General features: G+C 40.1%; 1 protein-coding gene across 5 annotated transcripts in view; it reads right to left on the bottom strand.

The window, feature by feature from the left end:
* Positions 1–26,198, bottom strand: part of ZBTB40 (zinc finger and BTB domain containing 40) — an 81,680-nt gene that overhangs the window by 52,690 nt on the left and 2,792 nt on the right. The window contains exons 2-3 of one of the 5 annotated variants that reach the window (XM_087446603.1): positions 9,943–10,139; positions 5,497–5,588 (exon numbers count right to left, since the gene is read on the bottom strand). The exons of 2 other annotated variants lie outside the window; for them this stretch is intronic. Coding sequence is in view for 1 of the 3 variants with exons in the window: in XM_087446601.1 (XP_087302727.1) it covers positions 9,943–9,963 (21 nt within the window). In the remaining 2 variants the exon portion in view is untranslated. Of the gene's footprint in view, positions 1–5,496; positions 5,597–9,942; positions 10,140–26,198 lie in introns of those variants that run through there. 2 more of the 5 variants (XM_087446601.1, XM_087446604.1) reach the window with 2 other exon arrangements.

Here is a 26,198-nt window from a genome sequence, read left to right on the forward strand (position 1 = left end):
TCTAAAGAACAAATAATATCAGTAGAATGTGATTTTTTTCCTAAAACAAGACATAGGCCTTATGGATTACAGTAAAAGACTTATCTGGTCATACATCTTTTTAAACATTCTTACCAATAAGAAACAAGTGATTGGGATTATGTTTTCAGGATAAAATAAAAACCTCCTTAAAGTGTTGTTTTTTGGTCATTTTTCTGGGGAGAGTACCCATAATCTTTTATCAGATTAAAAAATAAGAAGAACCATTAAAAGATCCAGAGAGAGGTACTTTGAGCACTGACTAGAGGACCTTGTGGTGAGAGCTAGTTCACAATTTTGTTAATAACTAAATAAGAGAATAATAAAATATAACTGTAGCAGAATAAGTAACTGAGCAAGGTTAAAAATAATTGAACCAAATTATGTGGCTTACCAATACACAGATACTAAAAACATGGATAAACTTGAGCAATAAAAGGAGAATGGGGATAGCTAAGGCAGAAAACATTGAAGGGTGATCAACGGCTACTTAATGAATGTAAGTTAGCAATGTTGAAAATTAAAATTTTACTGAGATGAATAGGAATACTAATTAAAGAACAGACTTTTGGCAAAATGACACACTGAGTTGATGTAAATGGACCTTTTCTCCCGCTTCACAGACACAGAAATGCTGGATAAAAAATAACAAAAATGCTTTTAAAATATATAGTCAAGCTAAAAAAAAAAAAGGAAATCTCCAGGTAACTGAAATGAAAGAGATATCAAAATCAAAGCTGGAACAGTAAGTGGGAATTGAGACCATGGTGGCCCATAAGGGTTTCAAAGTCCAATACAGGCCCTGGGCTTGGAGGAGAAAGCATTAATGCTCACATGGAGACTGGAAATATAGCTTATGGCAGGTAGAAGGTGGGGGAGTTGGAACTGAGACCCTTATACAAAGCCCAGACCTCAAACACCTATCCCTCCTTGATATGCAGTCCGAAAAATCTCTGCTTACTGGCTCAGGGAAACAGCAATAAAAGTTGCTAATTACCTAGGCCTTGAGTAAGGGAAAAGGCACTCAAAAGGAATCTAAAATGTAGGCCTACGCCATACGGAGGTGTAGGATCCAAACTCATAACGCTGTACCATACAGGAATCCTGAGCTGAGAAATTAATATAAAAACTGGTCTTTGACATGCAGCAGAAAAAACTGGAATACTTTCATAATCCAAGGCCAGAGACTCACGCAGGGAAAAAGAAAAACATAGAAAAGAGTTCACTATTACAAACCATATGAGGAAGACCTGAATGTGAAAGGTAAATCTATAAAAGCTAGCAGTAGAAAATGTGAGAAGATATCTTTGAAGTAGGGGCAGGGAAACTTCTTAAACAATGTCCCAAAAGCCAAAAAAAAAAAAAAAAAGGATGAATTTGACTACAGTCATGCACCACATAATGATGTTTCTTTCAGTCAACAACGGACTGCATATATGACGGTGGTCCCATAAGATTAGTACCATACAGCCTAGGTGTGTAGTAGGCTGTACCATCTAGGTTTGTGTAAGTACGTTCTGTGATGTTCACATGACGAAATCGCCTAACGACGCATGACTGTATACTGATATTAAATGTTTGTGTCAAAAAACTCTACAGATGTGATTAAGAGACAATGGACAAATGGTAGAAATAAAAGATAATATTTGCAAAGTTTAAAGGAAATAAGGAATAAATGTCTAGAAGATATAAGAAATTCCTGCAAATATTTGGGAAAAAATTAAAACCCCAGGGGGAAAAGTGGGCAAATGCTGTAACTAGGCAATTCAAAGGAGAAGCTTACTTAATTGGCTAACAAGCAATAGCAATTGTTATAATAGCAGTAATAGCAGCTAACATTTATTTGATGTCTACTATATTCAGGAAATGCTTATTATACTCAGGAATATGCTTTACATATTATTAACTCATTTTATCCTCTTAACAACTTGATGAGGCAGATGCTATTATTATTCCCATTTACGAAGGGGGAGACTAAGGCCCAGAGAGGTTAAGTAGTTTCTCCAAGGTCTCACAGTAATATGTGGTAGAATATGAACTTGAATCTAGGGCACCATAGGTGGCTATATAAATTGATATAGCTGTTCTGGAAACACATTCTGGTAATATTTAGTGAAATTTTCTATGCATATATGCCTTGTGACCCATAAATCATACTTCTCGGTACATATCCTAGAAAAATTCTTATATAGGTCTATAAAGAAACATGGCCATAAAGCTCACTGGGGCATTGTTTTTGATAGCAGGGAGATGAGAGGCAATCTAGATGTCCATCATTAAAAGAATGGAAGTAAATGTGCAGGATGTATACTATGGAATATAGAACATTAGAAAGAAGCAACAACTAGTTATTCAGACAGAAACACGGAGAGATCTTAAATACCCAGTGTTGAGTGAAAAAATAAGAAGCAGAATGAGATCGAGAGCATAATACCATTTATATAAATTAAAAACACATAATCAAAACAATACTATATATCAGAGAAAGCTATATATGTAGCCAAAAACATTTTATCAAATACATTAGAGTGGGTGCCTATAGGGGGGAGAGAAATGGGGGTAGCAGTTGGAGGTGAGGGAGAAAAATAAAGCCAAACAAGAGGGGCCTTGCCCAGATAGATAAACACTGGAGTGTCATAGATGAGGAGGCTCCCTGCACCACCCCAAAATGCAAAAAATAAAAATAAAAAGTCACAGGAAATGAATCACCACAAAGGAAAGTCATTAGATGCAGGAACAGCACAAACAGCATCCCCAAGAATTGAAAACCATAAAAATTATAGAATACTATGAAAAATTCTATAAATTAATTGGGTTTCATTTTAATAAACAGGGAAAATGAAAGGAAGTCATAATTAAAGAACAAGATAATAGGAAAAAAGAAGAGGCAGATGTGGGGGAAAAAAAAAACCCAAAAGAACTTCTAGGAATAAAAAATTAAGTCACTGAAATCCACGCATTGATAAATTAGATTAGATATAGCTACAGAAAAAATTAGTGATTAGGAAGAGATATCAGAGAAAATTACTCAGAAGGTAGTAGAGAGTTTAAAAAACAGAAATAGGAAAGAGAGGTGAAAGGACAAGGAAGATAGAATGAGAAGGCTGCACATGCATCTAATAGGTGTTCCAGACAGAGACAATGCAGGACATGTGAGAAACGCAATTTGAAGATATAATTTCTGAGAATTTTCTAGAATTAAAGACAGACACAAATCTTCAGAATGAAAACTTCAAAATATCAACAGGGGCCGGCCCAGTGGCGCAACGGTTAAGTGCGTGTACTCCACTTCAGCGGCCCAGGGTTCGCAGGTTCAGATCCCAGGCATGCACCAGTGCACTGCTTGTCAGGCCATGCTGTGGCGGCATCCCATATAAAGTAGAGGAAGATGGGCACGGATGTTAGCCCAGGGCCAATCTTCCTCAGCAAAAAAAGAGGAGGATTGGCAACAGATGTTAGCTCAGGGCTAATCTTCCTCACACACACACAAAAAATATATCGACGACACAGAGCAGAAGAAATCATCAGCAAACCAAGAGAAAAGATATTGCTTACAAGAGAATGAGAACTGGACTGATAGAGACTTCTCATTAATAACAACAGATGCCAGAAGAAAATGGAGTAATAAGTTTTCAAATATTAAGGAAAATAACAATCAACCAAGAATCTATTTCCAGGTTGAAATAAAATCATCTTCAAAGATAAGAAACTCAGTAGACTATCACTGAAAGAATTACTCTAAGAAAACTGAACCAGAAAGAAGGGATAGAATGTAAGAAAAAATAGCAAGTGACAAGCAAAGAAATTGCCAAACATAGCCACTAGAAAAGTTAAAATCATAAAGACTGATAACACCAAATGCTGGTGATGATGTGGAGTGACTAGAACTCTCCTCTCATACATTGCTGGTGGAAGTATAAAATGGTACAACTACTTGGGAGAACTGTGTGGAGGTTTCTTACAATAAAGAATGAACTGCTGATACATGCAACAACATGATAAACCTTAAAAATATTAAGTCAAAGAAGCCAGGCACAAAAGAGTACATATGTATGACTCAATTTATAGGAAATAGAAATACAGACAGTCTCTCACTTACGATGGTTTGACTTATGATTTTTCAACTTCACGATGGTGTGAAAGTAATACACATTCAATGGAAACCACACTTTGAATTTTGATCATTTCCTGGGCTAGCAATAAGCAGTATGATCCTCTCTCGTGATGCTGGGCAGTGTCAGTGAGCCGCAGCTCCCAGTCAGCCACGCGATCACAAAGGTAAACAACTGATACACTTACAATCATTCTGTACCCCATGACCATTCTGGTTTTCACTTTCAGTAAAGTATTCAATAAATTCCATGAGATATTCAACACTATATTATAAAATAGGCTTTGTGTTAGATGACTTTGCCCAACTGTAGGCTAATGCAAGCGTTCTGGGCACGTTTAAGGTAGGCGAGGCTAAGCTGTGATGTTCGGTAGGTTAGGTGTACAGTATTAAATGCATTTTCAACTTAACAATATTTTCAACTTCTGATGGGTTTATCGGGACATAACCCCACCATAAGTTGAGGAAGATCTGTACAGGCAAAACTAACCTACAGTGATAAAAATCAGATAATGGTTGTGGAGGCTGTAGAGGGTAGTGTGTGGGGAAAGGAACTGACTGGAAAGAGACACAAGGGAACTTTCTAGGGGAATAGAAATGTCTACATCTTATTTTGGGTGGTAATTACAGAGTAGCTTTTTGTCAAAACTCTTCAAATAGAACACTTAAACTCATTGTACTATATGTTAATTATATCTCACCAAAATGGGTTGGAATACCTAAAATGCACTGACTGTTTAAAAATGGGTATGGGAAGGGGAGGTTAAAAACAAGGTAGAATAATGACAACCATAGTAGTGTGAAATGAATAAGAGAAAACTCAACTAAACTGGAGTCAGGAAGGCCTGTGGGGGAGCTCTCATGCCCTATCATACATCGTCAATCACTCCAAACAGGAAGAGATGTATGTCTGCATCTCAACAGGAAGTACAACTCAGATTTCTCTCCCCATCTGGCAAAAGTCCAGCCAATGAGAAGCCACTGCCACCCTGAAGTGTTACTTTCCCCCAATGGCCTTTTCTTTAGAACAGCCCCTCCCTTCTCCCCCTTTTGCTCTATAAAAGCTAGCCTCTTTGTTTGTTCTCAGGATTTGCCTATGGTTCACCATAGCATGCACATCCCTAATTGCAATTCTTTTGGCTACTCCCAAATAAACTTGTTTTGAGGGTAAAATAACTGGTGAATTTGCTTTTTAAGTTGACAGTAGCTACCACTTATTGAATGCTTACTATGTGCCAGGCACTGTTCTAAATGCTTTGCATATATTAACTCATTTAATGCTTTCAACAACCCTACGAAGTAGGTACTTGTATCATCTCCATTCTACAGATAAGAAAATCATGGCACAGAGAGGTTACATAACTTACTCGGGGTCGCACAACTAGTGTGTGGAAGAGCTGGGGTCCAAACTCAGGCAGTCTGGCTCTGAGGTCTGTATTCTCAAAAACCCACTGCCTCTCTGAAATTAAAAACCAACAATAACACGGAAGATCAAAGAGAAACTAGAGTTAGGATATTCTAACAGTCAAGAGGGCGACAAAAATAACGATTAACTTTAGCCTTTAGGTGTTTAAGTGAAGTAAATGATAACAGGTAAGGATATAAGGAAATAGAAGCTAAATAAATATTTGCAAACAATATCCAACAGCAAGGGGGAAAAGGGAAAGAGGAAGGCAAAGAAAGTGTAGTAAATAGAAAATGGTAGAAATAAGTCCAAATGTATCAGTAATCACAATAAAGAAGCAGATTAAACTTTCTTGTTAAAAGGCAGAGATTCTCTGATTAGATTTTTCAAAAACCAGCTATATACTGCTAACAAGAGAATGTGTGGGTGTGTTTACACTTAAACAGAGCCTAGCATGTAGTAAATACTACATGTGTTAGCTGTTATTATTATAACCAAGAGAGACTGTGAATCACCCTCACTAAATAGTTTTGAAACTAGCTGACATGATAGCTGAAGCGTCTATAAAAAAACAATTAAATTATATAATCTTTGTAGACCATTTTCATGTACAGAATGCTGTTATTAAGTAAATCTAATATATAATCATGAGGGATACACTAGTGATTTGGGAGCTACAGAAATGTACCATAGAGAGAGGCTAAACTATACTTTGCTGATCTCAAGACAGAAATGTGAAAGCCTCTAACATAATTTTACTGTGTTTCCCCGTAAGTCCCTTTGCAAGGAAGTTAAATGGAGGAGAGAATATATAGCACTCGATATAATGTCGTGAAAGCGTGCCTTTCAGAGTTCAGAGACTATAGCGGAACACTGCACGTTGGAATCTCTAAGTGAAGTCCTGTAGACTCCCATATAGAGGCAACCTAAATTATGTTATTAGGCACTTACTGAAATTGCTAGGCTTGGGAAAATTGTCAAAGGTCCCAAGGGAAGAACATTTAAGTAACAAAAAAGCACCAGAAAGAGAGATGTTCCTCAAAGGAACAATATTAAAGCCTCAAGAAAAGACTATACTGATATAGAATAAAGATACTTAGAAAGAAAAAACTTAATTGGCTAAACCAAGTGCTGCATAACGACCCAAAACACAAATGGGAATTCGACACAAAGTGGAAACTAGGCCAGCTTTCTAAAAGGAGCACAAAGACTATTTATTTATTTATTTATTTAAATTTTTACTCCGTCTACTTTCAAAAAGGATTTGAAAGTTTGAGGATTATTTCCGTTACAAAGAAACAACAGTCACACACAGGAGAAAAACCGGAAAGAGCAAAAGTGAAAATGAAGTCATAGTAGGAAAGATGGAATCCCTTTAATGAACAAAGAGGAATATAACACTAAAGGCTTACAGTCTCGATATACATTGCTTAATTAAATAAAGGAGATGTTCTGAACTCCACAATTGCTGGCAATGTCCTTAGGAAGGCACTCAAACCAAGGCCTCTGGTGCCACTGCGGGAGGCTAAGAGGCTCTTTTCTGTGCCTCAGGTCCTGGACCTGCCATTCCCCAATTTACTGTACTTATTTTCTCAGACGTCTTCAGCTAGCAATACACACATGTCAACCAATAACTATTTATGGGTCAATTGCCTACTATTTACTCAGCACATTGCTAGGTGCTGTGTGGGAGCCAAGTGAAACATAAAACAAGATCCTTGTCCACAGGGAGTTTGCAATAAAGTTGACCCAACACGGGAATGATGGAAAACAACTCTTAAAAGGACTCAATCCACAAGAGACAAGAAGAGGGAAAGGAAGAAGAGGAGAGAAGGGAAAAACAGATTGATCCCAGTGAGTGTAAAGGAAACAGAAAGGGCTGGAGCTGGTAAATGCAGGTGAGGTACAATTTCAACAGGCAAGGTGAAAAGGGAGGGAGAACCCAGGTCCCGAAGAGGCACGCTTGGCGTGTATGCTGGAAACAACGTACGTGCACAGGCAACTGGCACTGCACCTGGCATTGGAAAGGCATCCAACAAGTGGCTGCCATCATCACTGGGCTGGCTAGGGTGGGTCTCCAAAAACAGCCATGTAAGAGGAAGTGTGGAGCACGAGGCTGCCTAGGTGAGGGAGAACAGAAGATGAGGGGAGGAACTTACACCTGCTTTGAGGGAGGAGCTTCTGAAATAGAAACAGCACAAGTGAAGCAGAGCTTTAACAGTGACAGGTGGGATGGACTAACAGGGAAAAGAGACTAGCAATGGGAAGGAAGAACAGGCGTCCTATATATATCGTCTACCAGTAAATACCTGGAGTTTCATGGAACAGAAGTTGGACCCACCTCTGCCTGGATTTTTGTATTCCAATATCCAAGAGGGAAAAGCCATTCTAATACTTGTGATCAAGGGTCCACTATTCGGGTTCCCCTAACAATTCTGCACTCTCCTTTGGGTACATCTATCTCACGGTCTGAGACGTGTCTCTTACGGTCTGGCTCTTATCTGCTTAAAATATTTTTTTTACTGTTGCTATTGATAATCCGTATCTTCTGAATAAAATCTTTACTTCTGTCTTGATGACTGGGCTCTGTTGGAACCAGAGAGCTGGAAGGGACCTTGGAGAGCCCTTTTCATTGCTTTCAGCAAACAGAAGTTCATTACTTTATCTATCACGCACTCTTGTCGCATGACCAAATGACCTTAGTCCAATCTCTTCCCTTTTTAAGAGAGGAAACTGAGGTCCTGAGAGGCAGAGTTGCTCTTTGTTCTGAGTCGGCTTTAACCCCATGGCTATTTAGTATCTAGCAAACAACCAGTCAGGTGAAATAAGAGGCACTCTCAACATAATTAGAGCAAAGATCACACATTCAGAGACAAGAAATGGGGCATTTGCTACACACAAAAAGATGATTTAAAATGTAAGGTATCTAAGGAATCAGCTAAGTTAAAAGAGAACCACTAGCAATTATTTCTGAGACTGCAAGGAGGATTGGTGAGGTTAGAAAAGGGTGACTATAGCTTTTAGCGGGCCCAGATTTCTCAAGTTCAAAAGCAACTGTCATTTGGTCTCTCTCACTGAGGGCCTAAAAAGCAGCAATGTGTAGTGTAAAGGATGGAGATTTTTGTATTTGACACTCCTGGGTTCATGGTAGTATCTTTTCAGATGTATTGTCATTGTTGTTTCTCATGTTACCATCAGTGTCATCATCATTTCATCCCAAATGCTGGTCTATTACTGTTTCAATCCTTGAGATTTGTAACAATACCCAAATGTCCTGTGCTTTCCTAAGGTACATTCTGGTCACCGGGAAATCCAGGTAGCCAGAACAGACCTGCAGAACTCCAGGACTAAAGATTCTAAAGTGGCCGAATCAGGCATAAAATTCACCTTTGGGGATTTGGGAGGCTGTCTAGTGAGGTCTATGGTAGATACCAAGTGGGGATGATGCTGAGATAATAACATCTTATTTATGTACTGGGATTTACACCTCATCATCCCATTTATCCTCGTTCTACAGATAAAGACTAAGGCTCAGGGATATAATGCCTTGTAAAGGGCCACAGAGCTAACAAGGGGCAGAACGAGCCCAGTTCTCAATTCTCAAGCCATGGTTCTTTCCTCTATAATGCAAAGGCCTCACTGGATGCCAAGACTTAGCTACCACTTCTGCAGATAATTCTCCCTTCCAAGAGCTCAGCAGCCATTAAGAAGCATAACTGTCAACTCTTGGTTACTTAACAAGTACACTTAGAGTCTCACCCTGAGGGAACTGGTCAGTGAGCCAACTACATCCACTGCCCACTGCTCAGGAGACCATATTTTTCTCAATTATCAATTCATGTCTCATGACAGAATTAGCCCTAATGATATCCTGCTCTCTCTTTTCATATTCTATCAAATTATACAAGGATATTATTCATCAAATAACCACTAATAAGAGCTACTAATAATTACTAATAAACCTTACTATGTTTCTAAGCACTTTTTACATGTTACCTCCTTTAATACTAACAACCCAGCAGGATAGTTAAACCCAATTTACAAATAAGTCCTGATAGTGGAGAGGTTAAGGAACAGGCCCAAGATCACATAGCAAATCAGCAGAGGAACTGAGATTTTAATCCAGTCTGCCTGAGCCTAAAGCTCATGCCCTTCTATCCACTAGAACAGTTTCTCAAACTTGAATGTGCGAAAGAATCACGTGGGGATCTTGTCAAAGAAAAGATTCTGATCCAGAAGGTATGGAGTGGGGACTGAATTTTGCATTTCTAATAAGCTCCAGGTGATATGGATGCTTTTGGTCCAAGGAACCCTCTCTGAGTAGCAAAGCACTATATGACATTGCTTGTTCTCAAATCACATTTTTTCACATCTAATTACCATCAAATATGTTTTAAGCAACCTTTACCTCTAAAAAGTCACAAGTCATCCTCAAATCCTTCTCTTTTGTACCTGCCCTTGCTCCCGTCAAAAACAAAAACAAAAACAAACTCCAGGGGCCAGCCCCGTGGTCCAGTGGTTAAGTTCGCGTGCTCCACTTCGGCAGCCCGGGATTTGCAGGTTCAGGTCCTGGGGGCGGACCGACGCACCACTCATCAAGCCATGCTGTAGAGGCATCCCACATACAAAACAGAGGAAGATGAGCACAGATGTTAGCTCAGGGACAATCTTCCTCAGCAAAAAGAGGAGGATTGGCAATGGATGTTAGCTCAGAGCCAGTCTTCCTCACACACATACACAAAAACTCCAGAATAGATTTGGGAATAAAACTTACAAAATGTGGAGGATTCCAATAACCAGTCCTTAGGTGAATAGCTCTATGGCCTGGCACCAACCCAAACTCCTTTAGAATGCATTTCAGCAACCTGGTCTTCCAGGGCTAGCCTAGCTTCCCTGGCTGCTGTCAAAGTAACTAGAGGTCAAACCGCTCCTCATCTAGAGTGAAGTGGTCAACTGAACCTGGGTAAGCCGTGGAAGGGCCTAGGATGGTACAGCCAATCAATAGGTGTATGCTGAGCTGAATAAAGAGAAGAGAGCTTGGCTCATGACACTATTTATGACCTACTGTGACATTTCCTTTCTAGCCACTACGCCATCTGTCTTCCCCCACAGAATCAGACAACTTTACAATCTTCCATAGCCTTCTACCCAGATCCCCTGAAAGCTATATTAAATAGCATTTCAAGGCCTGTATTCTCTTTTATGGTATAAAGTCTAAAATTAAGTCTCAATATTATGTGCTACCTTGATATGTGGTAAAATCAGGAGGGCCTCAAATGGCCTAACCACATATTCTACGATCTACTCTGCTCCTGTGGACAAGGTCCCCTAGGCAAATAATCCCCCTTATCAAAGGGACCAGCTACAGTTCCTGCTTATCCTTGAGTAGTGGGTTTCAGTTCACTGCCAGTCCCCTAAATTATACAAACAAGCCAATCACATCCTCTGGCAGAAACCAAGAGGCACCCCACCCTTATGATACTACAAAGCCCGCTTCCCACAGCCCCTAGTTGTTCACTCTGCTCCAGAGTGCAACCCCACATGGCCGGCTGTGTCCTCCAGGGCTGTGAGTATAAGTGACTAATAACCTGCTGTCAATCTCATCTGCCAGTGTCCAACATTGTATGTTCAGCCATCCCATAACCCTAGGGTCGGAATCCCTCCCTCATCAATGGAGTGAAGAGGAGGTGATTAAACAGTCTTTTTTTGCCCAGTCCACGGGTCTCTGCTCTTTTTCATATCCTTGAATCTCTTGAAGGCCTTTGGCAAGGTCATCAACTGCTCTATGATGGTAATAATGTCCACCATTGTGCTAAGCACTGTCCATAAAGCACGATTTTCCCATTTAATTCCCCTAACATCTCTATGAGGTAGATACCATTACTATCCCTAATACACAGATGAGGAACTAATGTCCAACAGGGTTATTTATGCTACTTGCCCAAGACCACACAGTTAATTAGTTTGAGCAGAGCTCAAATGCAGATCTGCTTGGCTCCCTGTTCTTACTGACTACCTTAGTCTTGACAGGATTTCTGGGCTCAAGGCTATCATTCCTCAACCCCTCACACAGAGAGAGATGTGCTGCTGGATGGCCTGACAGGTGCACCTGCATTTAACGGGCCTAGTTTCTTCTGGTGGTCTCTGCTGAAAGACGGATGGAGATGTGTATCTGGGAAAGAGCACTGTTGGAACAGGCCAGTTGGCTGGCTGGCTGCCAAGAGACTTCCCTTGATGGCTTGAACCTAATTTACCAAAGGTCAAATCTGGTTGTCAACCTTGCAGATACAAACACCCTGTCCTGTAAAAGTCTCACAGTTAATTTGACTTAGGAAGGTTGGATAACACTGTCTAAACTCAAAAGAGAAGAAATATAAATCAGAAAGTCAATTTATTTGTTCACTTATTAGTGAAATATGCCTACTCTTTGCAGTTAGCTGTGAAAAAATTCAAGCGGCAAGGTCAAGTATCATCAGAAAGCCTTTTAGGAAGCACAGAAGAGACTGTGTGCTACCAACGTTCACTGGAAGCCTGGTGCATCTGTCTTTGCCATGGAAGTAAATGCCTGGCCCCCAGACCGGGGGCAGGTGGAGTCTGAGGGTCAGTGTGCACTGCACCGGCACTGCCAGCTGCCATTCTGTGTCATCTCTTCTATCACCGAGTTCCTGGACTCCTCCCTGGCTCCAGTCTCTCTCTGACATAGCTGGACTCAGCTTTGTCTCTGAGGTAATCTTGTGCAGGTATCGAATAGCACTGACCATGTGCTAATTTTTCAGTCTCTCTCAGAATGTAAGGAGTGCCCTCCTGTTGCTCCCACCCACAGGCTTTTCTTTCCGGGCTCCAAACATCTACCTATAGCAGATGGGAACTACTCCTCCTTCAAGGAGCCTAAGCCCAACGAAGCTCTCAACTCACTTCAAACTTCTCCACCTTCTAACTTCCCTCGGAGTCATCCGCCCGACACTGGCTACCCCAGATCCAGTCCTCACTCCCTTCCCTCTGCGCCCTCACCCACGCCGTCCTCCCATGCACTTCTTTCACCTGTTACTTTGCCTTCCTTCAGGCCACTCTGCCACAAATCACTAATTAAAACTCAAAAAAAATTATTTATCAATACCAAACATACATGAAATGATATTTGATCAGAAGGATAATACAAATCAGAAAATTCGGCAACTAGAATTATCCTTAGAAACTATGTAATTCAGCCCTATCATTTTACAGATGAAGAAATTGACAGAAATTAAGTGACCCGCCAAGTCATGTATCTAGGTAATAGCAGGGCCAGATCCAGGACCCAGGTTTCTGGGCTTTTAAGCCAGTACTTGAAACAAAATGCCAAACTCCTAAGTATACAGAACAGGCCCTCAGCGGCGAGGGCTTCCTATGTATCTCACAGACTCACAGCCAATAGCATTAGACATGTTATACAGCACATTTACTATTTTTTTTCTTGGAATGATGCTTAAATATCAACCATTGATAGCTCTTTCAATGAGAAAATCACTATCCTCAAGCCATAAAACTGCCCAAACATGTCTCAGGGAATATAAAATTGCAAATTTCTGAATCCACTGTCATTAGTAGAACCATAAGGTGGATTGATGACTTCAAAAAATACAAAACGAAACATTTTTTAAGTGACTATTTAAGATATTTAAAAGATAATACATTAATGAATACCTGAGGTCAGGATGGAGAAGGCCTTTCTATGCATAAAGGAACAAGAAAATCACAAATGATCAATAGATTTGACTACATGAAAACACAAACTTCCAAAAAAACACCATCAACAAAATTAAAAGATAAATGATAAACCAGCGAACACTTCGTGCCATATGAAGTGAAAAATAAGTAGTTAATATTAGAATAGAAAGATCATACAAATCAAAAAGGAAAACGTTAACATTTAAATTTCTTTAAATGGGCAAAGAGAAACAGATAATTCACAAAAGAAATAAAAAATCAGTAAACTGATAAAAAAGTTCACCCTCACAAACAATTAAAGAAACGCAAATTTAAACATTAATACTATTTGGAGGCAATCCAGCCAGAAGAGTTTTGCAACCATCATATTTAATTGGGAAGCAGTGATTTCAGACCACGGCCTCTGACTTGGCAGACTTCGGTTTGAAGGCTGAGTTGAACACTTACTCAGTGCCCTTGGGCGAGTCACTTTAATCACCGTGAGCCTTAACGTCTTTACAGTTTGGTGTGAAGATGAAATGAGATAATGCATCTGAATTGTTTTAGCAAAGTGCCTGTCAACAGTAATGCTCAATAAGTGGTAGCTGCTATTATTATAAAAATATCACTTGCATTAATAATGCAGGGAAGAGAACAATGAGACAGGGGCCCACTCAGTGCTGATGAAGTATAAACTGGTAAAAATCTCTCAGGAAAGTAATCTAGTAAGTAATTGCTCATCTAGAGCTATAAAAAATGTCCTTGGAGGGCCAGCCCCAGTGGCCTAGTGGTTAAGTTGGGTGCGCTCCGCTTCAGTGGCCCAGGTTTGGTTCCTGGGCACGGACCTACACCACTTGTCTCTCAGGGGCCATGCTGTGGTAGCGGCTCACATACAAAAAGAGGAAGACTGGCAGGGGATGTTAGCTCAGGGCGAATCTTCCTCAGCAAAAAGAAAAAAAAACAGTCCTTGGAGAGAGACATGAGAATTTGGGGGGGTGGGTGTTGGGGAGGCTATACTTCACGTGCACTGTTTGAATGTTTTACCATAATATGTTTACATGTCAGTTGTATAGTTACAGATTAATAAAAAAGAACGAGAAGTCTATGATAGAAGAAAAAAAATTTTTTTTAATGTTTATGCCTTTAGACCCACTTCTAGGAATCTATCTACACAGAAATATTAGAGATATAAGGAAATATTTATGTACATCATATTCAGAGCAATAGCATTAATGGTAAAAAAAATGGAAACTCAGATGTATAATATGAGGTTTTTAAGTAAATATGGTATATAGTCATATTAGGGAATATTATGCAGCCATTAAAAATTAGCCTTTCTATATGATATCTATAGCACAAGTAATCAAAGAAAAAAATAAATTGGACTTCATCAAATTTAAAAACTTTTGTGTATCAAAGAACACTATCATGAAAGTAAAAAGACACCCCACAGAATGGGAACAAATATTCTCAAATCATATATCTGATAAGAATCTATTATCCAGAATATATGAATATAGTATATCAGAATATAGTAGCCAGAACTCTTACAACTCAACAATAAAAGGACAAATAAGCCAATTAAAAAATGGACAAAAGATCTGAATAGACATTTCTCCAAAGAAGAGACACGAAAAGGGAAATAAACACATGAAAAGAGGCTCAACACCAGTAGTCATTAGGGAAATGCAGATGAAAACCACAATGAGATACCACCTCCACACCCACTAGGATGCTATAATAAAACACACACAGATAAAACAAGTGTTGCTGAGGGTGTGGAAGAACTGGAACTCTCATACATCGCTGGTGGAAACGTAAAATGGTGCAGCCACTGTGGAAAACAGTTTGGAAAACTGTTTTGAGGAACAGGTAAACGTCAAAAAGTTAAATGTCGAGTTAACCATATGACCCGGCAATTCCACTCCTAAGTATATACCCAAGAGAAATGAAAACATAGGTCCACACAAAAACTTGCACACTGATATTCACTGGAGCATTATACATAACAGCCAAAGGTGGAAATACCCTAAATGTCCATCAACTGATGAATGGACAAACAAAATGTTGTCTATCTATACAATGGAATATCATTCAGCTATAAAAGAGAATAGAATACAGATACATGCTACAACGATAAACCTTGAAAACATTATGCTAAGTGAAAGAAGCCAGACACAAAAGGCCACATACTATATGATTCCATTTATATGAAATGTCCAGAATAGGCAAATCCATAGAGAGAGAAAGTAGATTAGTGGTTGCCAGAAGCTGAGAGAAGAGGGTACTGGGGAGTGAACGCTAACGGGTACAGGGGTTTTTTTTTGGAGTGATGAAAATGTTCTAGAATTAGAAAGTGGTGATGGTTACACAGACTTTTGAATTGTACACTTTAAAACAATAAATTGTATGGTATGTGAATTATATCTAAATAAATCTTTTTTAATTAGGCTCTTGAAGATTTTTTAATAACATGGAGAAATGCTCTCAATATACTAAAGGGGAAAAAACCAGCATGCAACTGTATACATAATTCCAATTAGGTTTAAAAATATACATACATGCATATACACATTTACATTAAAAAAGACAAAATATATCAAAATGCTAACAGTGGTTATCCCTAGGTAGTGTCATTATGGAGGACTTATTTTCTTATTCATACCTTTCAAAATTTTCTCTAGTAAACATTCATTATTTTTATAATCAGGAAATTTAAAAATAGAAATCCAGGCAAGTCTATCTGGCTTCAAAGCTAGTGTCATTTCCAACGTACTATTCACTCATTAAACATTTATTTAGCTCCAACTATGTACCAAGCAAAGTTAAATAAGATATAATCTCTGCCCGCAGCAAGTTAAGTCTAGGGTGGGGTTTGAACCTGAGTCCATGGACTGGGAAGGGGGACAGGAGTGCATATGCTCTTTAAATTACATGCAGTGCTGTCCAAGTACACGCTTTCCGGGGGAGAACAGTGCAGCTTAGCTGTCATGAGCAGTAGTGTAGCTTAGTAGTCAAAGGCTGGAGCTGGAGCCAGACTACCTGGGTGTGAGGCTTGAACGTCCAATTACAAACTGTATGATCTTGAGAAAATAACCTAACCTGCGTGGAGTCCAGTTCCCTCATCTACAAAATAGGGGTAATAATAGTACCTCTCTCATCGGGTTGTTGGAAGATTAAATGAGTTAACCCAAAGCACCAGCTCTCTATGCTGGAGACATAGTAAGTGCTCAGTAAATTAATTAGCTGCTAGCCACCACCACCATCATCATCACCATCATCACCATTATCACTACCACCACCTCACCACCAGATTCTCAAGGAGGCAGAGACAAAGCAGATCAAGGACCACTAGAAAGGTTGTTTTCCACATTTCAAAACTGGCAGCTAGCATCCGATTCCTGATAAGCCTATAACAACCATTACATTCAACTAACTTCTTTTTCCAGATCTCTCAATTTCTACTGAAACTTCTTTTGAGGCATTCTACAAAATACAATGAGGCAAAACATCAAAATGTTCGGCATAACAAACTGCTTGTGTCCTCTTCTAATTCATAGAAACAAGCGATTTCTCCAGGCTATGATAATGGAAGGAGGCTCTGAGAGACTCATCTGCCTTTCTGGGCCATGATGCTCTGATCCAGTAGTTCCTCCAAGATGACTCTTCCCAGGCCAGACTGCAAAGTCTCCTGAGCAGCACATTCACCTAATGAGTGATGGGGATTGGCCTGCGTTACACCTAATGCCGACTCTGCCATCCTGCAGTCAAGAGTCTCAACAAGAAATCATCACTTCAACCTTTCACATCCAACTCTCGGGTGTTAAAAAGCCCCTTGGCTTTGTCGCCGGTGTTGATGGGCATTTTGCTCTGACCTGACAATGTGGATGAGTTCTGAGTTTTCACCAACTTGATCCTGAGAATACACTTTTCTTCAGCAGGGAATAAATCTGGACCACAGAGTAACACAGCACCAAATTCCAAATTCAAAGATAACTGTCTAATGTAAAATTTAAAGAGCTCAGGCAACTAAAGAATATCAAACCAGGCCTTGGGACCCCAGAGGCCGTGTGCTTAACAGTCAAGGTTTGGAGCAGACAGACAGCCCAGGGGTGAATCGCAGCTCTGCCCTCTTACCAGCTGTGTGACTTTGGCAAGTTGCTTAACTCTCTGGACCTCAGTTTCCTCACACATAAAATGGGGCTAATGTTAGTGCTTAATCTCATGGGGTAGTTGGAGGCATTAAGCCACTACACGTAAATGAGTCAAGACATAAAGGACATTTCCTGTAACTGTCAACATTCATTAAATGTTAAAAGAAAGCAAAAAAATACACCAGCCAAAATATTTATTTTTACAGTCCTTAGGTTGGGTGATCAGTGATGTACTTCTTATTAATCACTCTGCCTCATCACTTATATAAGTTATATATGTTATCTCCTATATATGTCAAATATTACATAATTTTTTTAAAAAGAAAAGAACTTACGGACAACCACATCGCTAGTTTCATACAGCTGGTCTAGGATGCGAGTCAGCCAGGAAAGGGAGAGAAAATGGGGAGGGTGAGGCCTCTCAGAAAAGAGTGCTGGGCTATAATCTGGGAGATTTCATACAAAACCTTAAACTCACTGAAAATTAGCAGGAGGTACAGAGAACTTTTGAAGTCACAAGTTCCAATTTCCTCAGCTGTAGATGAAGAGACTGAGGCCTTGAGAAGTGTTTTAAGATCTCCCCGTTCACTAACGACAGAAATGAGGCTCCTCCTGTTACCTGTGTCTTAGATATCTACCCTAAGGAGAAGGCAGTGAGGAAGACATTTTGGAAGAGGAAAAACAGACACGGTCTGGAAGGGTTCAGGCAGTGACCTAACACCAGGAGCTCACACTGATGAAGATTTATTATACCCCAGGCACTGTGTCAAGAACTTTGCATGGGTGGCCTTACATAATTTCTGCAAAACCTGTGAGGTAGTTCCTATTATTAACTGCACTTTCAACTGAGAAAGTGGAGACCTAGAGAGATTAAATGACTTGCCCCAAATCACAAAGCCAGTGAGTGGCCGAGTCAGTAAATGAGCCCACGCTGTCTGAGCCCAGAGCCGGAACTTTTACCACCGGATACTGCCCAAGCTTGAGAAGTTAAAAAGCAGTGAAGCTCTTGATCCCTGAGTCTTTCCCCTACTTTTTTGGTAACTTCTCTATTCAGAGGCAGTGCAAAGATACACAGCAAATAAAGTGGTTTTTTAATTTATTTCTTTATTTTTATTTTATTTTTTTTATTTTGTGAGGAAGATCAGCCCTGAGCTAACATCCATGCCAATCCTCCTCCTTTTGCGGAGGAAGACCGGCTCTGAGCTAATATCTATTGCCAATCCTCCTCCTTTTTTTTTTTGCCCCCAAAGCCCCAGTAGACAGCTGCATGTCATAGTTGCACATCCTTCTAGTTGCTGTATGCGGGATGTGGCCTCAGCATGGCCAGAGAAGCGGTGCGTTGGTGTGCGCCCAGGATCCGAACCCAGGCCACCAGTAGCGAAGAGCACACACTTAACCGCCAAGCCACGGGGCCGGCCCTAAAGTGGTTTTTAAGTAAGAAGTGATGACATTTATTTAGAGCCTACTGACTTTCTGTTATGTGAGGCACCATCCACGCATTACTCTAGCCCCCGACTTGTCCAAGGCCATGCAGCTGGTAACAGTGTCGTTGTGGTTAGGGCTCCAAGTCCCCGTTTTCCAGCCTAGTCAGTGGACGGTGTGCTCATCTGTCCAGCAGGTCTTTACTGAACTCAGCCAAAGGCCCTTAACTGAGGCCTGGCACAACATAGAGAAGAAATTCAGCAAAACCCCTGCTCTCAAGGAGCTTATGGCACAGTCAGGAAGAAGAGACCACTTTCAGCTTAAAATCCTTCTTCTATTATCCCTTTGTAGTTAAGTAGCCAAAGCACTGAAGAGACTATGGACCCCCAACTTCCTGCAATATTACTCAGATCGCCCAGCCTTCAGCACACCTCTGTGTACTTTTCATAGATGAACTCCATTCTCCTCTCCTCCTACTGCCATAAGCTTTTTCTTTTGTCTTTGAAGAAGTGGGAATTATTTTCATCTCTTTCTCTTATCCATCACCAGTGAGTGTGACAAGAGGTTAACTTAAGGAGCTAACAAAAAAAATGCAAAAGAGGATAACTTCTCTACTGCCTTCAACTTTGGGAAAGAGCCTATGGGATTCCATAGTATTTGCTCAAAAATGTTCAAAGGAAGACATGGAAAATTTCATCCTCAACATTGTGCTGCCCAAGAAAAAATCCAGAACTCTAGGGGCCAATTATTCTGCTGTTTTGGACCCTGACCTTAGAAAGTCTCCCTCTGGTTTGAATCTGGCTGGAACTGAGGGCAGCTGACAACAGAGTGCTAGCTGTAGGAGCAGCTTGTGTCTGGGGTGGTCAAAGTTAACGAATGCCAGGGCTTCAGAGCATCATTCAAAAATAGTACCACACCAAACCTATGGGCTAAATGAATGAGAGCAGTAAGTTTCACTGTTATTTAAATTTATAAGTTCCTGCTATATTCCCAACATCACGCTAGGAGCTAGGTACTCAAAACAGTGGCAGGCCTTTAAAAACCAACTAATGTCGGTTGCACTAATAAAACTAGACAAAGAGAAGGCAAGGCGTGAGCAGAGCATGTAAGAGAAGCAGTAAAGATGGAGCGATAGGAGGCCTAATGCTTGCAAACAGAAGTGAGAGAAATATTTGTGATGTGAATTAGAAGGGAAGACTGATATAATGCCACGAGAGTGGCTCTTGACTATCTCTCTTGCTTCTGCTTTTCTCTGGCCACTTGGAGTTTAAAATTCGAAAAATAATAAGGAGCTAAAAAGAGTTGGGTTCTAAACCTTAGTTTAGCTTCATAACCTTGAGTTACTTAGCCTTTCAAAACCTGTTTTCTTAAGTGTGAAATGGAGTTAACATGTATATGGGAGCTCATAATGATATTTTCACTTTTATATGCTTGAAATTTCCATAATAATTTTTAAAATGGGGATAACAGTACCTATTGCTTAGTTGCTGCGAGGATTACAAGAAATAATTATATCAATCACCTACTAGAGTGCCTGGCACTTTGTAGGCATTCACTAAATGGTAACTATTATTATCAACATGATATTTTTTAAAGTTCTGGGATGGGGTGAGGAGGAGAACCAAACACTATGAACCAGTGAATGAACGGCTGTAGACTGCAGACTCAGGAATATCTGGACGTCTGTATAACAAGGACAACCTTTCAAATACAGGTCTTATGGGCTTCTCACTCTCTCATCCACTTTCCTTTTCCCCTTACTGCCTTATTCATTCCACTCCACAACTACGTACTGACTGCCCACTGTGTGTAGGTACTGAGAATGGGAAAGGGAGGAAGACAGACAACAGAAGAGGCTCTGAGTAGACAAGAGAACAGAATGGGCTTTTGGAGGAGGGTATAATATGAACCATCCAAAATGATACGCAAAAAGTTTTGAGTATACAAACTATATGAACAAAGATGTGTACAACTTCTCTGAGAAGTTCTAGAGGGATTCTAAAAGGAATTACTTATTTTTTTAAAAAGATAAGAATGAAATCTAATAAGCTGAACAAGAGGCATACAAAATTTATATAAGGAAAAACATAAAACTCTCCTGAAAAATCACAAAAGTAGCCTTGTGCAAATGGAAAGACAGACCATCGTCTTGGATAGGAAGACTCAATATCATAAAGATATCATTTCTCCCTAAGCTAATTTATAAATTTAACATAATATCAACAAAAATACCATGAAGTTGTTTCATCCTGAGATTAGACAAATTGATTACAAAGCTTACATGGCAGAATAAACAAGCAAAAACAGTCAGCAAAACCCTGAAAAAAGAGCAATATGAAAAAACTGGCCCTTCCAGGTATTAAAACAAATTATAAAGCCTCTAAAATTAAGATGGTTTTGAAATGGCATATGAACTGACAATCAAACCAATGGAACAAAACAGAAAATCCAGTAAGAAACCCAAAGGCATACAAGAGTTTAGGATCTAATAAAAACAGCATCTCAAATCAGTGGAGAAAAGATAAGAGCTTTTAATACGTAGTATTGGGACACATGGCTGGCCAATGGGAAAAAGATAAAATTGGATCCTTCCTCAAACCAAATACCAAGATAAATTCAAAATGGATCAGAGTCTTAGATGTTTAAAAAAAATAATGAAATCATATATGATTCTAGAAGAAAACATTAATGAATTCCTCATAAATTAAGAACGGGGTCGGGGCCGGCCCGGTGGCGCAAGCGGTTAAGTGCGCGTGCTGCGGCAGCCCAGGGTTCGCAGGTTTGGATCCCCGGCGAGCACCGACACATCGCTTGTTAAGCCATGCTGTGGCAGTGTCCCATATAAAGTAGAGGAAGATGGCCACGGTTGTTAGCTCAGGGCCCATCTTCCTCAAGAAAAAAGGGGAGGATTGGCATCAGATGTTAGCTCAGGGTTAGTCCTCCTCACAAAAAAAAAAAAAAAAGAATGGGGCAAACTTCCTAACTCTGACTCAAAATCTAAAGCAATACACTGTTATATCGATAAATATGACTATATAAAGATGTAAAACTTTTGTATAACAATAAAACAACACATGTAAAGTCAGGCATATGTCAAATGGAAAAAATATTTTTGCAACTTATACCACAGACATTGGGCAGATATCTTGTATCTCATAAAAGGAGAAAACAAATTTAAACTATAATGAAATATTATTTCTTACCTAACAAATTGGCAAAACCCCCAAACCCAAGAGAAATAGAGAAGAGGGGTCAGGCATGAAATAAAAAGTTCTGTGAATATACTTTGATATATAGTTTTGATTCTGAAACCAAATAAATAAATAGTTTTCATAGTTAAAAAACAAAATTATATTTTTAAAAGCAATCCTTAAAGTTTAAAACAAATGAGCCTGTTTACGAAGTTGGTGGCATTAACTACACAGAGAAAATAATTAAATCAAGTGACTTTACAACATTATTGACTATACATCTCAAGTAGCATATATTCTAAGGACAAAAGGAACCACAAAGAAAACTAAAACATTCAGTAACCTGATGGTCAGTGTAGATAACGGCATTGCTACTGGCCTGGTTAATAACATGGCCAGAGAAATCTAAGGAGAGGGAGGAGCCTGAAAGCCCCAGCGTGGCCCACTTATCTCAGAAGGATGAAATTCTGTGGCCCACTGAGCATTAATGACTGGTGCTCAAGTAGAAGGGTGAGAGGGGAGTGGAAAGGGTGCTAAGAGATGAGGCTTAAGACAGGCACAGCCAGAGCTTGAGGGCAGCATATGCCAAATCAAGAAACTACACTATCCTGAGGGCAGGCAAGCCATCCTGCAGTTTGGTGTTTTTTTTTTTTTTTTGCTGGGAAAGATTCGCCCTGAGCTACCATCTGTTGCCAATCTTCCTCTCCATTTCTTTTTTCTTCCCCAAAGCCCCACTACCGAGTTGTATATTCTAGTTGTAAGTCCTTCTAGCTCTTCTACGAGAGCCGCTGCCGCGGCATGGCTACTGACAGACGGGGGTGTGGTTCTGTGCCTGGGAGCCCAGCTGGGCCGCCGAAGCGGAGCCCACCAAACTTGAATCTCTAGGCCATCAGGGCTGGCTCCCATCCTGCAGTTTTAAGCATGGGAGTGACATGTTGTGCTTTATAAAGATCATGGCAACAGTGTACAAAATAGATTGGAGAGGAGCAAAACTAGAAGCCGGCCTGCTGGCCAGCTAGAAGGCTGTTACAGTAATCCAGGATAAGAGATTATACCAGCTTTAACCAAAGGAGACAGGGGACATCAACAGGCTTGTAGCCTAAATAAATGTGTGCCATTGGGGGGGTTGGGGGGGAGTTGCGGGGGGTGGCTTGAGAGACGGGGAAGAACATGGGATGACCGTCAAGTTTCTGCCTCTGGGAATTCAGTGGGGCCGCCCAGTGAGACTAGGAACCGAAGGGAAGTATCAGATGGAAGAGAAATGGCAGAGCCAAAACTGCTGCCAGAGCCCTGATCCGGGCTTTCAGAGCTAGTGGGGACAAGGAGCTAAGGGCGCCAAGAAGGAAGACCCAATGGTCAGGCCAGTCCTAGAAAGTTGAGAAACAGAGGAAGCCAGAGGGTTAGATTACTTCTTGTAAAATGTTCCCAAAGTCAGAAATAGAATCACATGCTGTTTGCTTTTGTTTTTATACTTAAAAAAAAAAAACAAACCTGCAAGTAATCAATATTTGGAGCCTCAAAAGAAATTATTTACACTTGTAATCCTTTGTTTCTAATCTCCCTCAACTTCCTTGGGCCCTTTTCTTCATAAAACGTCCTCTATTGTTTGTCCCAGGACCGGACTCTAGGGCCTATAGCAGGAGTCACTCATGAAAACCCCTCCAGGGGTCAGACAGATGTAAAATCTCTGATGTTTAAACATACGCAACTAACAGTTAAACATTATATGGGCCAAACTCTGGCCTACAGCAGTTTTCTACTGAGGTCCCATTTTTACAAAATATCCTAAGATAAACATTTAAAAGATATTTCCTTCCTTTTTTTCCCCGTCGGGTACTAATAAAACCAGAAATTACATCTATGCATTGACTTTTTCAGAGGTCCTAGTATTAGATAAGTTCTGAGATAAGTCTGGTTTCAAAACAGAAGCTCTTTACTGTCACAGACAGAGGGACCCCAGGACAAATGCAGGGGAAGGGTCCTCTCCTCCTTTACTCCTGTCTCTGCCTCCTTGAATCCATCCCTCTCCTCCTCCCTCCCTCCCAACCCTGCTTTCCTAACTCAGGAACTGCCTCCATCTGCAAGAAGCTGATGCCTAGAGCCAAAGTACTAGGCTTCTCCTCCTCTTCCTTTCACCCGCCAGGAGAAACAAATCCAGCATCTGCTAACAAGGCTGCTGAGACAGTAAGTCCCCATTTCACCAGTCTCATGTAAAATAACGACAAATGATGGTCTCTAAGGTGTTTCTGGGGCACCTCACTGGGTGAATGCCTATATTACAGCAAACATTCAACTATGCTTGGCCACTTTAGACAGGAAACAAAGCCTGAAAAGACACTTTCAAATCTTTGAGGTCAAGGCCACAGAGCAGTAGAAAGTCCTGGTTTCAGGGGGATTCTCGTCACTGCTTTGGTTCAGTGGTGTTATATGTGACATTTCACTGTTGGCTCTGCACCTTTTGAGGAGTCAGGGACCTCTCCGAGATCTGATTAAAGTAATGGGCTCTCTTCCCAGGAAAAATGACATTCACACAAACTTGCAGGCAAATTCAAAGGATTGATGGTTCCCTTCCAACTCGACCATTTACCCCAGATTAACAATCCCTGCCTTATGTGGATCAGCTATAATGTAGTATTTACTTTATCTAAGGAAATGAAATACTTGATATCATGATTTTGAAGATATGGAGTTAAATAACAACATTAGGGAAATGTAAGGAAAGTCTTTTCTTACCCTTCTCTCCCTTGAGAGCTGCCAGTCTTAAAATTGCATGCTCTTTGCAAATGAAATACCGCACCCTCTGCATGACTTAAAGAAATCGACAATCTCATCTCTGAATTTAAATGCCCTTAACATTTAATTCTTTCCTCTATGTGGTTATAGCTGGCTTTCTTCACATTATCAAGATGATGGCTTTAGAAGGCAGGCTATTGGAGATCTAGAAAACCATATATCCCAATTCAATTTCCTTGTGAAAATCAAAGAGCTCACTCTCTTCAAGAGTTGAAAGAGGCTGAGAGGTCACTGCCTTCCCCCAGGGTGCTGGTACAGGCAGTACTCCAGAAGGATAATGTAAATACTCAGTATGAGGCAAGAGAGCATACCAATTTGTTTTTCAATCTATTTTATTTCAGTTCAAAGCATCTTTGCAGACAGATAGTCCAGAAAACAAGCCACACTTGGGTTATACTCAGTCTTCCTCAATCTCCAAAAGCAGCTGAGTATTGCCAAAGTGTGGCTTGTTTGCCTGCGCTGCCTGTCTGGAATGATGCTTTGAGAAATAAAATAGACTGAAAAACAAATTGGTATGCCCTGGCTCTTCCTGCAGTTCTATATTATCCTTCAAAGCTGGCGTTACCACCTACTCTTTACCGGAACCCAACAGACTCAAATCACAGAGGAAAACTGTAATACTTTAAATGTGAAGGTCCCACCCAAACCTAAAATAGCAATTTAATTCAGGGCTTGTTGTTTAACACTGCAGTAACACACCACTCTCTGTCCAGTTCCTTGCTCCATTTGCTAGGCTGGATTCCATCTTCTGACGACATGTGCAATATGGTTACTGGACACAGTTTAAAGCAAAACTTGACATTGCTGATCTTCTTATGTAGTTCGCTCGATTTATTACTGCCTCTGTAACTTTTCAAGTTCATGAGCCCAAACGTCATCTTATTTTTACCTATTCAAAAAGTCTGCTACTTGCTTTAAAGCATTCAATGCTCTGCTTAAAGCATGCAACATTATTTTGAAAACTTTTAGAGAAAACCCAAAAGCATTTTTCAAACAAATTTTAAAATTACCACCAACTAGAAGAAGCCTTAAGAAAATGCACATGCCTGACATGGAGAAACACAAACGGTTTCAAGCTTAAAACACTAAAATGATGAAAAATGCACTGCATAAGACAAGTTGTATAATTTGGTTTAAAAAAATTAAATCCCATTTGAAAAGTGCCTCTTAACAGAAACATTAAGAAAAAAGTTAGATCTGTTGCCCTCCCCACAAAGACAGAAAAACACACACACACCCTCAATTTTGTCTGTAACACGCTTTTGGATTTTTGTTATTTAGCACTTTAAATAAGTTTCCATTTGGAGTCAAATTTGGTTAGGTTTCTCTAATTGGAATTCAGCAATACGTGTAACAAGCAGAAAACACACAACGACCCTTTGAGAAGGTACCATTGTCCACATTTGACAGATTAGACA

This window comes from Ceratotherium simum, chromosome 22, assembly GCF_057802395.1.
Source record: "Ceratotherium simum simum isolate JZ-2026a chromosome 22, ASM5780239v1, whole genome shotgun sequence".
Lineage (NCBI taxonomy): Eukaryota > Metazoa > Chordata > Mammalia > Perissodactyla > Rhinocerotidae > Ceratotherium > Ceratotherium simum.